Below are 14,192 nucleotides of genomic sequence, written 5' to 3' on the forward strand. Positions count from 1 at the left end.
AATAAACTTCTCAGTTGATTGAGACCTGTCTCCGATGCTTTTTGGCTAACGCTGTACACAACTGAACCGGTGATGAGCATGGTTTCCTACACTCCTGGAATCGTTTGTTAGGCAGCCGCTTTGTCTTTCTGGAGAGATTCTAAGCGAACTTTCATTTGTCCAAATCACACCAAGACTGTCTAAACTGCCTACTGGTTCCAGTATAGGGTAGAGCTGGTGATTTGGAGTCCTTGCCCCCAGCATGATCATCAGAAGCCCCGCTGAATGGTGGCCGAACTGTCACTATAATGCCAGTGGCTCCATGGCTTCTCAGACCCCAGCTTCTCTGCCCTTGCTGGTGTCCTGAAGGTGCAGAAAGGAACACTTGTCTAAGGGGGCGCCTCAGGGAAGACCTTGCCGTGAGGTTCATGAAAGAAAAGACACTTGGATTTTTTATGCTAAAAGAACCCAGCCCCAACTCTGGAATTCTCCCCTGGGGCTGCCTCTCTGGCCCCACAGCTCAGGTGTCCCAAGCACATCCAATGCTCAGTGCATTCCTGGCAGCACAGCCCCGCTGAGTCAAGGGGGAAGGTGCCTCCCGCAGGCTCTGGAATTTCAGAGCCCTGTACGTGAGACTCTATAGGAATCCTGCGGTCTCTGCTGGCTACTGCCAAGTCCCCACATTGTACTTCTCTCCTGACCTCTTAGGCAGCGCTCTGTCTTCTTAATCATCCCTTTAACATGTGCATCGGCCCTAAAAGAAAAGCTACATATTTACTCTTTCTCCCTTCCTGTGAGGGCAGTGGGGCCCACCCCTGCCTGCTGGTCGCAGTTTCTGTGACTCACTGTGGGAGGCAGGGAAGGGTTTGTGGTCTCTGGAATGCAGGTGTGGGCCGCGCCTCCAGAACGGCTTGCTGATAAAGGAGAGCTGTGGGAAGGCAAGCCTGTTAAGTAACAGCACATCGTGGGGGGTGCGTGTGTGGGTGTGTGTGTGGTATGGGGAAGGGTGTGCAGTGTGCATGTGATGTTGGGGGGTATGTGTGTGGTACACGGTGTGTGCATAGTGTGTGGTGTATCGTGTAACGTGTGTGTGCATGGTGTGTGGTGTGTGTGTGGAGGTGTGTGTATGTGTGATGTATATGTGTGTGGCATATGGTGTGTGAGTGTGTATGTTGTACTGTGTGTGGGGTGTGTATGTGTGAAATATATGTGTGTGGTATATGGTGTGTGAGTGTGTATGTTGTACCGTGTGTGGGGGGTGTGTATGTGTGAAGTATATGTGTGTGGTATATGGTGTGTGTGTTTGTTGTACCGTGTGTGTATGTGTGAAGTATATGTGTGTGGTATATGGTGTGTGAGTGTGTGTGAATGTTGTACCGTGTGTGCATGGTGTTGTGTGGTGTGTGTGCATGTGTGAAGTATATGTGTGTGGTATATGGTGTGTGAGTGTGTGTGAATGTTGTACCGTGTGTGCATGGTGTTGTGTGGTGTGTGTGCATGTGTGAAGTATATGTGTGTGGTATATGGTGTGTGAGTGTGTGTGAATGTTGTACCGTGTGTGTGGTGTGTGTGTATGTGTGAAGTATATGTGTGTGGTATATGGTGTGTGTGAATGTTGTACCGTGTGTGCATGGTGTTGTGTGGTGTGTATGTGTGAAGTATATGTGTGTGGTATATGGTGTGTGTGTGTGAATGTTGTACCGTGTGTGCATGGTGTGTGGTGTGTGTGCATGTGTGAAGTATATGTGTGTGGTATATGCCTGTGCACGGTGTGCATGGTGTGTGTTTGTATATGTGTGGTGGGGGTGTATGGGGTGCTTGTGGTATCTCTGTGTGTGTGATGTAAGAGGGTGTATGGGTGTGTGTGTGTGTGTGAGATGAGGGGTAAATATGGTATGGGGTGCCTGCATGTGTGCTATGTGGTGTGGGGGTGCGTGTGGTGAGTGAGGGGTGTGGTGTGTGCCTGCTCCTCCTTCAGCCCCTTGGAGGAGAGGGCCTTCTGTGTTCTGGTAGCCTTTGGCAGGGCCAGAGTGCCAGAACATTCTCTCTTAATGAGTGTCTGCTAGTCTATTGGGTGCAGCCCCAGGCTTGCCCTTGCAGAGAATGTACCTCCCTGTGATGGGTGCAGTTGGCATCAGAGTGTCTTGCCCAGTTCTCTGAGAGGTCCAGTCCCAGGCTTTCAGGGTATGGGTCTGGAGGTGGCCTCAAGTCAAGCCAGGAAGGCTAGCCTCGGCCTCAGTATGACCCCAGCTCAAAGACGAGGGGTCCTGGGTCTGGGCGGGCCTCTGCACTCACTTACGTGTGCAAGGCCCTCAAGCCTTGGCCCATGTCCAGACCAGACCAGCCCAAGATCCAGGAGAGCGCAAATGCCAGAACTTCCTTTCCCTTCTCTGTTTGGGAGCTGCTGTTGTAGTAGGGTTAGGAGTGTGAATTCTGGAGCTAGTCTTCTGCTTCCAGTCTTAGTAGATACAGAGTCTTGAGGCACGTTAACCTCTCTGTGCCTCAGTTTCCCCCCCTATAAAGTGGACAACAGTAGCATCCACCTCATAGAGCAGTTGTGAGGAGTAGAAGGATTAGTTCATGTGAGCAGCTTAGAACAGCAGCTGGCATATAGTAAACTAACCATTATTGTTGGGAACATGAATCAATGTCCTAGAGTGTGGCAGGGATGGGATAAGGGAGGCATTTTAACTCTCCAAAACCCAGGAGACAAAGTTCATCCAAAGATGTTTCTATACTGTTGAAATGAAAGACCTGCAGGACACTTCCTGTTCTTGGGGGTACATTTTTAGATAGCATATTAGCAAAGGCCTAACACTGCTTAAGGAGAAGACATTACCTTAGGGAAAAATAATACACCTATGGGCCAGTATTCAGGCCTAAGTACTTTCCATTTTTAGAATTAACTCCATGGTCTCTAAAATTAAAAGAGTATCAGGCCAGGTGCAGTGGCTCACGCCTGTAATCCCAGCACTTGGGGAGGCTGAGGCAGGTGAATCACTTGAGGTCAGGAGCTCAGGATTAGCTTAGCCAACATGGTGAAACCTCATCTTCTACTAAAAATACAAAAATTAGCCGGGCATGGTGGCAGCCACCTGTAATCCCAGCTACTCAGGAGGCTGAGCCAGGAGAATTGCTTGAACCCAAGAGGCAGAGGGAGGTGGAGGTTGCCATGAGCCGAGATCACACCACTGCCCTCCAGCCTGAGCAACAGAGCGAGACTCTGTCTCAAAAATAAATAAATAAACAAACAAACAAATAAATAAATCTATGTAGCTGGAAAATGCAACACTATATTAATCATTTGTGCATCCATTCGTTCATTTATTAAACAAGCATTCATTTATTAATATCAACTATATGCCAAGTTTTATGTTAGATTGGTATTTAGGCTATAAGGACGGGAGAGATATATGGCCCTGTCTTAATGTGACCGTAAGCAATTTACAACACTTTACATTATAATAGGTCAATAAAAGAAGAAATATAGAAGATATCATAATATACTTACATCAGGATCTATTAACTACTTGGAAATTATAAAAGCACATCTTCTAACACCCCCAAACACAAACAAGCTCTCTGTTGAGAAGCTCAGAAACACATTCATAACTCAGTTGGGGGTAATTTAGAGGTTTATAGGCAGACAAGCCAAACAACAGAAATCATTTGCAAAAAGGAAAGCACCGTATCTCCTCAGGCGGATGATTGCTAGAGGTGGCAATGTGAAACGAAAGAATTCAAAAACAGAGCAGCATTCCCTTTCATAAGCACTGTCTACTGTAATACCACATAGTCACATAAACTCCGTGTGTACTTCTTGTACCAAGAAAATGCACTGCTTTCATGAAACAAAAAGAGCACTCTAGTTCTTTAGAGGAAAGGAATTGTTGTCACATAAAACCTATCGCCTAGCAACAAAACAGCAACTCATCACACCTTTCCTCCAGCCACGTTCAGCCTCACCCTCTTGCCTGCTCATTCCTCTTGACTCCAGAGTTCTTTTAATAGTATCCGTGGTTGGAATGACTGAATTTTAAGTTTTAAACACCAGTCGGTATAAAGTCCTGCCAATTGCTAAGCATTTAATCATATAGTCACAGCTTCTGAAATGGCCGCATTATAAAACAAGAAAACCGTGGGGCTGGGTTTCCTTTTCTCTTATTTTTCCTATCCTGAAAACCTCACAGGCAGTGTCCTGAGACACTGTCTCCGCCAGGAGCACGGGATGGTCCTTCTCTGGCTTTCACGCTTAGTGTGAAGATGGACTCATGCAACGTAGCCCTTCTTTTCAGAGTCTAAACCCATTGTAAAAACCCAAGTCCGTTTCAGTGCCAGATTCATTTCATTGCCCGTTGCTAAATCCAAATGAGCAACTCATCTCACTTTCAAATGTTATGTCTAACAGAACCATTGGCCACGATGTTTGGAAGTGAGTTGCTAACCAACATTCTATACAACAGTGTATTCAGTGATATGACTCACAGATAAATTGTTTCACCCTCATGGACCTCAAACTGGGTGTGCCGCTTGCTGTAGATTGACTCAGTGCTTAACCCTTTCAAGTACAGGGAAACTCTCACCAGGCTTCTTCTTCCACAAAGTCTCATACGTTCCTGAGTGGGGGCAAGGGAGTCTATAGAAAGCAGAAACAGAGAAAACGGCAGGACATAGGGCACTGCTGCCTCTTAGAGTACGATTTGCTGTTCCTGATACTATAGGTTTCAACCATCAACAGGGCAGTGATTCTAGGGAAATGCAAATTTCAGCAGTTCCACAATTAGACACAAAAACAGGAATAACTCTTAAAAATCATCTCTCATGATATGGGCAGATTTACTCTCCAGAGTTCAATATTCCATGAGATTAAACATGTCATCCTGTGCCATGTGTCACCTTTTGGAAACGGGCTTTAAAATGTGTTTTTCTTTGTCACCATTCCAAGGTCTCAAACGCCTAATGCCAGCTGAAGGCCTGAATAGGAGGAAGAGGTCTGTATACTCCACTCTGCGTATGTTCCACCTAAATGTCTGTACACGTTCTCTTGCACAAATGCACAGGGATCTCTCTGTGACATCAGTGTGAATATTCAGCGGCAGTCATCAAGGACAGATTCCAGATGCCCCCATTTCTTTGTGATTTGATGATCTGTCATTTTCTTCCAATCTTCTTTCCCTCAACTTAAGATCAGTTTTGTTGTTGTTGTTGTTTGTTGTTTGAGCTGGAGTCTCGCTCTGTTGCCCAGACCAGAGTGTAATGTCGCCATCTCAGCTCACTGAAACCTTTGCCTCCTGGGTTCAAGCAATTCTCCTGCCTCAGCCTCCTGAGTAGCTGGGATTACAGGTGCCTGCCACCACACTCAGCTATTAAAATCAGTTTTAATATACATTCAATAACTTGTGATGATGAAATATTTCATCTGGGCTCTGAAATGTGGGGTTTTTTTTTTGTTTTTTTTTTGAGACAGTCTTTCTCTGTCACCCAGGTTAGATTGCAGCGGTGCAATCTCGGCTCACTGCTACCTCTTCCTCCTGAGTTCAAGTGATTCTCCTGCCTTGGCCTCCCGAGTAGCTGGGATTACAAGTGCACACCACTACACCTGGCTAATTTTTGTATTTTTAGTAAAGACAGTTTCACCATGTTGGCCAGGCCAGTCTCAAACTCCTGACCTCAGGTAATCCACCCACCTTGGCCTCCCAAAGTGCTGGATTTACATGCATGAGCCACTGCTCCTGGCATAGCATAGTCTTAATACTGTTAATGGCTTATGATTTCTGCAAAAATTAAGAAGAACTTAGAGTCATAAGCCGACCTAAGAATCTAGAAAAGTTGTTTTAAGGGATACATTTACTTCTTCATCACCTAAGCCCCCAGATGTGTTGGCTGTGCCCCAGACCCCACCATGAAGTGACGCTCTGCCTCCTGGAACACATTCTCAGGCCAGCACAGAGGGGCTCAGGGTGGAAGGGCATTGCCTTGGAGACACCTTGACTCTATTCTTCCTTCTGGATGACCTCAGGCAAGTTTCTTCATGTCTCTTACTCTCAGGTTTCTTTTCTATAAAAATTAATATTATCACAATCCCTATCTCTATTTGTACAGGCTAAGTAAATCACATTTTGATAACATTCTTAGTACAGTGCCTGGCATGTGCTAAGTGCTCAGGAAACAGTGGTTGTGATTCATAAGAAGTGCGCCATGGTTTGGAATTATCAAGTGAAACCTGGGCTTTGAGAGCAGGAGTGCTGGCCAGTTTGGTTTGTGGTTTACTCAGGCTGCCACACACAATTCCACAGACCGGGAGGCTCAAACAACAGAAATCTATCTGCTCATCATTCTGTCAAATAGAAGTCTGAGACGAAGGTGTCCGCAGGGTTGGTTTCTTTTGAGGTCTCTCACTTTGGCTTGCAGGTGACCGTCTCTGCCTGTGTCTTCACGTGGTCATCTCCCCATACCTGTCTGTCCAGATTTCCTCTTCTTCTAAATGCACAAGTCACACCTAATGACCTAATTTTAATTTAATTACCTATTTGAAGACCCACATACAGTCACATTCCTACATACTGGGTAGTTAGGATTTTCTCATCTTAATTCTTAACAGAGGATTTTTTGTGTGTGTGTGGGATTCAACCAATTCAACCCCTAACAGCTTGGGACTTTTCAGGAAAATTAGTTGAGACCAAGTGTGATGGCTCACACCTGTAATCCCAGCATTTTGGGGGGCCGAGGCTGACAGATCACCTGAGGTCAGGAGTTCGAGACCAGCCTGGCCAAAATGATGAAACTCTGTCTCTACTAAAAATACAAAATTAGCCGGACATGGTGGCACATGCCTGTAATCCCAGCTTCTTGGGAGGCTGAGGTAGGAGACTCCATTGAACCCGGGAGGCATAGGTTGCAGTGAGCTGAGACTGAGCCACTGAACTCCAGTCTGGGCAATAAGAGTGCAACTCCATCTGAAAGAAAAAACAGGAAAGAAAGAAAATGAGATGGGCTTTGATGAGACCAGGAAAAGGCATGCTCTCTGCCCTGCACTGCCCACCACCAACTCTGCTCAGGCTTGGCCCACGAGGGGGTCCGCTGGCTGCTGGCACAGGTTGTTACAGGGGATCTTCTAACGCCGCGCAGCTACCAAAATGCACAGCCCCATGGGTTATGTGCTAACTTGTATCTCCTCAGATTCCTATGTTGAAATCCTAACACCCGATGCTTCAGAATGTGACCTTATTTGGATTGTGATAGGGTCTATAGAGAGACAGTCAAGCTTAAAACGAGGTCATTAGAGTGGGCTCTATTCCAAAATGCCTGGTGTCATAAAGGGAAAATTGGGGTTCAGAAACATACATAGAAGAAGAGGATGGGAAGACAACGACAGAGCAGCCATCTAGAGGGCAGAGGGAGAGGCCTGGACAGATCCTTCCTGAGACCTCAGCAGGAGCCCGCCTGTCCACACTTCCGTCCCAGACTTCTTCTTTTTAAAAAATACAGACAGGGCCTTGCTCTGTTTTCCTGGCTGGTCTCAAACTCCTGGCCTCAAGTGATCCTCCCTCCTTGGCCTCCCAAAGTGCTGGGATTATAGGTGTGAGCCTCTGCACCCAGCAGATCCTAGGCTTCTACCCCTAGAAGATGAGAAAATACATTTCTAGTGTGTCAGCCACCTGGTCTGTGGTACTTTGTTATGGCGACCCTAGCAAACAAACATACCATGCTTTCTTCATGTGTTTGACAACCATTTAATCAGTTTCTCTGGTATGTTGGGCCTGAAGACACAGTGAATAGTAATATACATTTCCCACCTTTAAGAAGCTTGTAGTTGGCCAGGCGTGCTGGCTCAGGCCCGTAATCCCAGCACTTTGGGAGGTCAAGGCGGGGCGGATTACCTGAGGTCGGGAGTTCAAGACCAGCCCGGCCAACACAGTGAAACCCTGTCTCTACTAAAAATACAAAATTATCTGGGCATGGTGGTGCATGCCTGTAATCCCAGGTACTTGGGAGGCTGAGCTAGGAGAATTGCTTGAACCTGGAAGGCAGAGGTTGTGGTGAGCTGAGTCGTGCCATTGCACTCCAGCCTGGGCGACAAAAGCGGAACTCCATCTCAAAAAAGAAAAAAGAAGCTTGTAGACTCTGCAGGGGAACAATTATGTTTAAAAAATCATTTGGGTTCCATGTGGCTGGTATTCCATCTCCTTATAAGTTGGGAAATACATTTTCAGCTTTTATTTTAATTTTGCAGCAAAACACTGACTTTTGCTAAGAAGGAGTCACTCTTTGCGGGGTTGGGGTATGTTAGGCCACCCTCAAGCCTCCTGTCCAAGTCACCTAACTCCTAATCCAATTCAACTGCCCCCTGATTTTTCCTCTGCACAGGATCAGAGAGTCTTAGGGAAGGTAAATCAGATCTTATCACAGCTCAACCCATCCCGTCTCTAGCTTAAAGCACTTCGGTGACTTCCCATTTTCCAAGGATAAGTCAGATTCCATAACACATATGCCCTGGCACAGTCTCCAGCCTCTGCCCTGCTGGCTTTTTCCCATCCCAGAAACTTTGGCTTCTCTTGTGCCTGCATCTCTCTTCCCCTCTCTGTTGACCTGGTTCATCTACAACCCTCTAGATCTTAGTTTATTCATCATTTCTGCTAGGGAGCTTTCCTTGAGCACCCAGCTTAAAACAAATCTCCCTTATAATAACTCTAGCACCACGTGCAGCAAGTACATCTTCTTACCACAGTTGAAATGTTTCCATTATTTGTGCATTGGTTTGGTAACTCTAAGCTGATGACAGCATGTTCATATTCCTGCACTAAAATATCCTTAGTGCTCCGATACATGGTGAGAACTCAAGCAATATTGGTTAAGTGAATCAATGAGTAAATGAGTGAATGGGTAATCCTAACCCTTAGAATTTCTGACTGGGGAAGCAGTTGTAGTATTTGAAAAACAGGGCCAGGTGTAGTAGCTCACACCTGTAGTCTCAGACTTTGGGATGCTCAGGCAGGTGGATCACTTGAGTGTTCGAAACCAGCTTGGACAACATGGAATAGAGTAAGTAGACTAAGTAGAGTAAAACCCTGTCTCTACTAAAAATACAAAAAGTTAGCCAGGCATGGTGGTGCATACCTGCATCCCAGCTACTTGGGGAGGCTGAGGAGGGAGGATCACTTGAGCCTAGGAGGTCGATGCTGCAGTGAGCTGAGATCATGCCACTGCATTCCAACCTGGGCTACAGATGGAAACCCTGTCTGCAAAACAAGCAAACAAACAAACAAACAGAAAAGAAAAATAGTAAAGCACTAGGAATACAGGAAACTGTATACACATTTGAGTGCTATCGTGGCAATAAATTTTTTGCAAAGTTGTTTGTCATTGAGAAGCTCATTTTATCTGTGAAAATTAAATTTCTTCTATAACACTTTGAATACATTTCCCAAATATTTACTTAACATTCTATTCATTAGAAAAATCTCTGATTCCAATTTCAAAGAATTTTTTTTTCTTTTTTTTTTTAGAGACAGAGTCTCACTGTGTCACCGAGGCTGGTGTGCAGTAGTGCAATCATAGCTCACTGCAGCCTTGAATTCCTGAGCTCAAGTAATCCTCCCTCCTCAGTCTCTCATAGAAAATTTTTAAGTAATTCTAACCTATTTTTTAAAAAAACAACTAAACACCAATTGACTCTTGACAAACCACCAGATTTCATTGCTGAACTAAGAAGTTTCTTGACCTTCTGGATTTAATTGAATATTGAATGAGTGTCGAGGAACTGTAGGGCAAAGGGCGACTGCTCTATAGCTGATCCACGACATGTTTAATGGGTTGTACTGGTGTACAGAGGATTATGAGTCCAGAGGCCCAGCCCTGCAGGAGTTCGTAATCTGCCATGGTGCATGCGAGTGTAAACAAACGGTACAGAGCAGCGAGATAAGTGCTACCAGGGGAATGTGCAAAACGCGCTCAACTTCACACGGCCCACGGAAAATAGAAGACTCTTACACCATTACCCCAACTCCCCACATTTTCATAAGTGTTATGATTTGAGGATGAAATATACCGAATAGAACAAGACTTAATTCCCTTGATAGTCCACTAATTTCATAGTTGTCCTTCCTTACCTTTTAGAAAAAGGGAGCTATTATGTTTCCTTATGTTGCTAGCTTTTGTGAAAAAAATCACCCTTTCTTCTGGTCATGACCTTGTCCTGGTCTGTCTTCTGTTCACCTCTGCCTCCCTGTAATGTATGATTATTTTTTAACTTTGTGGTTGCTCTTTTGGCACTGGGTTCCCTAAGGGAGATGAATTAATATTTGTTAAATCCCTTGATTTTTGTGTGAATTCTCCTTGATCCCTAGCTTTTATAGAATAGAAAATAAGCAATTTAAGAGTTTGGAGTAAAGGGGGAAGTCAGAACCCTGACGTACAGGCTCAACCTTTCACTTAGGTTTGGGGTGAATGTAATGAAGCTCTCTACAAGCGATGTGGAAATTGAAATAGAAAATGAAAATGTTACCCATTTAGTGCAAATGTTCTGTTAGCCACAAGCATAATTTATCATTAAGTGCTTCTCATCTAATGCCACTGGGTATAATTGTTGTGTTGAGTCAAAATGCTTTTGGCTCATATGCTTTTTAATCCATAAGGCCCAATTAGGTTTTGAAAATACAATAAATACAGCTATTGTAAAATATCTGCATTCATGATTTACAGAAAGTAGTTTCATTTATTTATTTATTTATTTAAGCAGGGTCTCACTCTGTCACCCAGGCTGGAGTGCAGTGGTGCGATCTCGGCTCACTGCAGCCTCCACCTTCCAGGCTCAGGTGATCCTCCCACCTCAGCCTCCCGAGTAGCCGAGTCTACAGGCACTTACCACCACACCTGGCTAATTTTTGTATTTTTTGTAGAGATGGGGTCTCACTGTGTTGCCCGGGATAGTCTCGAACTCCTGGGCTCAAGTGATCCTCTCACCTTGGCCTCTCAAAGTACTGGGATTACAGGCATGAGCCACCACACCCAGCCAAAAGTGGAGTTTCTTGTTATGTAATTAGCAAACAAAAGATGTTCCTTGTAGCAGCAGAGGCAGCTATGCAGGTGACCTGCAGGTGAGAGGACAGCCTCTTTCCTCACTAGGTCTCTGTTTCCTGGACCTCGGCAAGACTCTTTAGTTATGTGATAAGCCAAATGGTCATTCATTCACTCATCCAATCATTCATTCATCCAACTAATATTTATTGAGTGCTTTCAGTGTGCCAGGTAAAGTGCCTACCTTCATGGAGTGTACGTTCTAACAAACAAAACAGACCATAAATGTATGAACAAATAGCTATGTACACTAATGTTGGTTAGAATTAAGTGTTATGAAGACGTTGGAGCAGAAGAAAGGGTTGGAGTCGATGAGAGCACTGCTTCAAATCAGGTGAACAAGGAAGGCTTTCTGAGGAAGCTGAATGTAACAGACCCAAGAAGGAATTGAGAGACAGAGCCATTGAATACCCCCGGGAGTTGGGAGGGAAGGTGTCTCAACAGGGGGAGGAGCAAATGCCAAGGCATTAAGACGAGGGTGTGTCCAAGATCCAGTGTCTAGACACTTTTTCTTTCCTATTTTAATTGGATTGAAACCACCTTTGCAAAGATTGAAACCGTGAGAAAATTATGACAGTGAAAGAGATCTGTTGATCTAACTAACTCCATCTTGCCTTTAACCTCAAACCGCCTCTGGTCATTCCTGATTTCTTCTCGAAGGCACTCTAACCCGTCAGATAGCCCGGTAGTTTCATTCTTATGAATACTCTAGCCATGAAAAAACTCAACTGGACACAGATGAATCCAATGAATAGAAGAAGACAGCTATTGAATTCTGGGATATTTGGTGCATTCAGTTGGTCCAGAATTATGAAACCTAAACCTTCCATTGTAAACAGGAAGCTGGATGTAAGTCCTTCCTTAATATATTGTCTATTTACTCTGTAGGCCAAGAAAGCTACTGGCCTCTGATGCCCAAGTTCGTCAGTCGTAGAGCCAATACTTGGAGGTTCAGCAATAACATCATAAATGCTTCCTCCGGCGATGAGGAAGTAAGACACCGTCACCAGAGCATACACAGTCATGGCCAACGGCAAGTGAAGCCAGGGCGGCTTCTTCAGCTTCAGGTTGAGACATTTGAGGACTAAGAACAGGATCCGGTACAAAGTCTCCATGTTGGTGGCAGCAAGGGCAGCTGGTAGTCATTCATGCCTGCATTTTAGCAGAATTCAGACCCCTCTCATCCTCCTAACCTGGTTAGTTTTACAAGGGTGGTTTAGTTTTGGGGAAGGGGTATTATCATTTAAACTATAAACTAAATTTCTCCCAAAGTTAGCTTGAACGAAACCCAGCCCAGGAGTTCGAGACCAGCCTGGGCTACAAGGTGAAACCCCAACTCTACTAAAAATACAAAATTTAGCCAGGTGTGGTGGTGCGCACCTACAGTCCTGCTACTCAGGAGGCTGAGGCAAGAGGATCGCTTGAACCTGGGAGGTGGCGGTCGCAGTGAGCTGAGATTGCTCCACTGCACTGTAGCCTGGACAACAGAGTGAGACTCTGTCTTAATAAAAAAATAAAAACTCCTTTAAAAAGGACAGATTCCCTCTGCATGTGCCTTTTGCCCCATGTCTCTCTCCCTCTTCCTGCCCTAATCAGATAGGATGCTAGTCAGAAAGTTTATCTTGCAATCTTCCTGGGGACAAGCATGGAACAAAAGCCACATGGAAAGGATTGCTCAACAGAAAGCTAGAGGCCACCTGGGTTCCTGATGGTCCTGTGAGCTGCACTCACCTGCTGAGACTATCAACCCACAGACTTCTTGTGTGCAGAAAAGAAACCAAAAGAAATCTCTGACTCGGCCAAGCAATTCATCAGGTGTTCTACTCTCAGCCAATTAATACCAATTGATACATTCTTACCTGGGGATGTATTCTTTCAAGTTTGAAGATGGAGTGGATGGTTAATGGAATGTGGTCAATGTCCTCTGGGCCCAGTCTCTCCTTCTCCAATCTCTTGGTTCTGCTTTCTTGCATTTTACTCAGTTTTCAACTGGGCTCCCTCCATGTGATGTTTCTCGGCAGCAATACACTGATATCCTAATCAATTCTAACTAAAACTCCAGAATTGAGTCTTATTGAGAGAACTAAGGATCACTAGGGAACCAACCCCTGAGAACCAGGGGATCCCGCCTTCCTATTGGCCATGTCCAGGTCACATGTCCAAACTTAGAACTAGGGTTCATGTCAGCTCACCAAATCTCATGGATCAAGAATGGAGAGTGAGCACATAGCACCCCCAAGGCAAATATTGGTTCTGTTACTGAAAGAAGGGGGAAAAATGCTGGACAAGTAAAAACAAGAAATGTCTATAATTCGCTCAAGTGGCACTTTGTTTATGCCATATATTTATAGTTCAATTCTGGGCGATGTTTCTCCTTCCCTATTAGATTAGGAATTCCTTGACAGAAGGGAACATATTTATTTGATGACGGCCAACTCTTCCCTTCTGTTTCTCCGCTTTATGCAATGCCTAGCATTTAGCTGGCACTTACTGAATGGTTTTGTTTCCATTTTTTTGTTTTCTGGTTTTTGAGACAGAGTCTGGCTCTGTTGCACAGACTGAAGGGCAATGGCACGATCTCACTGCAACCTCTGCCTCCCAGGTTCAAGCAATTCTCCTGCCTCAGCCTCCCAAGTAGCTGATATTGCAGGTGGCTGCTAACATATCCAGCAAATTTTTTGTGTTTTTAGTAGAGACGGGGTTTTACCCTGTTGGTCAGGCTGGTCTTGAACTCCTGACCTCAAGTGACCCACCTGCCTCGGCCTCCTAAGTGCTGAGATTACAGGCATGAGCCACTGCACCTGGCCCTGAATGGTTTTTGAATAAATAAATAATAGTTGATACTAGCAAGAATGGTTCAGCTTATTACTGTGATGATAAATCACACTACACACAAGTTATTAGTGATGATAAAGTTAGATGATAAATGAGTTAGATAAGTCCTATCAAAAGGCTTACTTACTTTGGCCAGGTGTGGTGGCTCATGCCTGTAATCCTAGCACTTTGGGAGGCTGAGGCTGGCGGATCACTTGAGGTCAGCAGTTCAAAGCCAGCCTGGCCAACATGGTGACATCCCATCTCTACTAAAAATACAAAAGTTAGCCAAATCTGGGAGGCGGAGGTTGCAGTGAGCCGAG

At 45.0% G+C, this 14,192-nt stretch overlaps 1 protein-coding gene across 1 annotated transcript; it reads right to left on the reverse strand.

Annotated features, from left to right (window-relative positions):
* Positions 1-11,720: 11,720 nt before the first annotated feature.
* LOC105717975 (oligosaccharyltransferase complex subunit OSTC-like) lies at positions 11,721-12,182 on the reverse strand. The gene has a single exon (XM_064360369.1). The coding sequence runs from the start codon at positions 12,168-12,170 to the stop codon at positions 11,721-11,723; it is 450 nt and encodes a 149-aa protein (XP_064216439.1). The 5' UTR covers positions 12,171-12,182.
* Between the last annotated feature and the right edge of the window lie 2,010 nt (positions 12,183-14,192).

Source organism: Aotus nancymaae, unplaced genomic scaffold, assembly GCF_030222135.1.
Source record: "Aotus nancymaae isolate 86718 unplaced genomic scaffold, 86718_ANA_hifiasm-v0.15.2.pri h1tg000040l, whole genome shotgun sequence".
Taxonomy (NCBI): Eukaryota; Metazoa; Chordata; class Mammalia; order Primates; family Aotidae; genus Aotus; species Aotus nancymaae.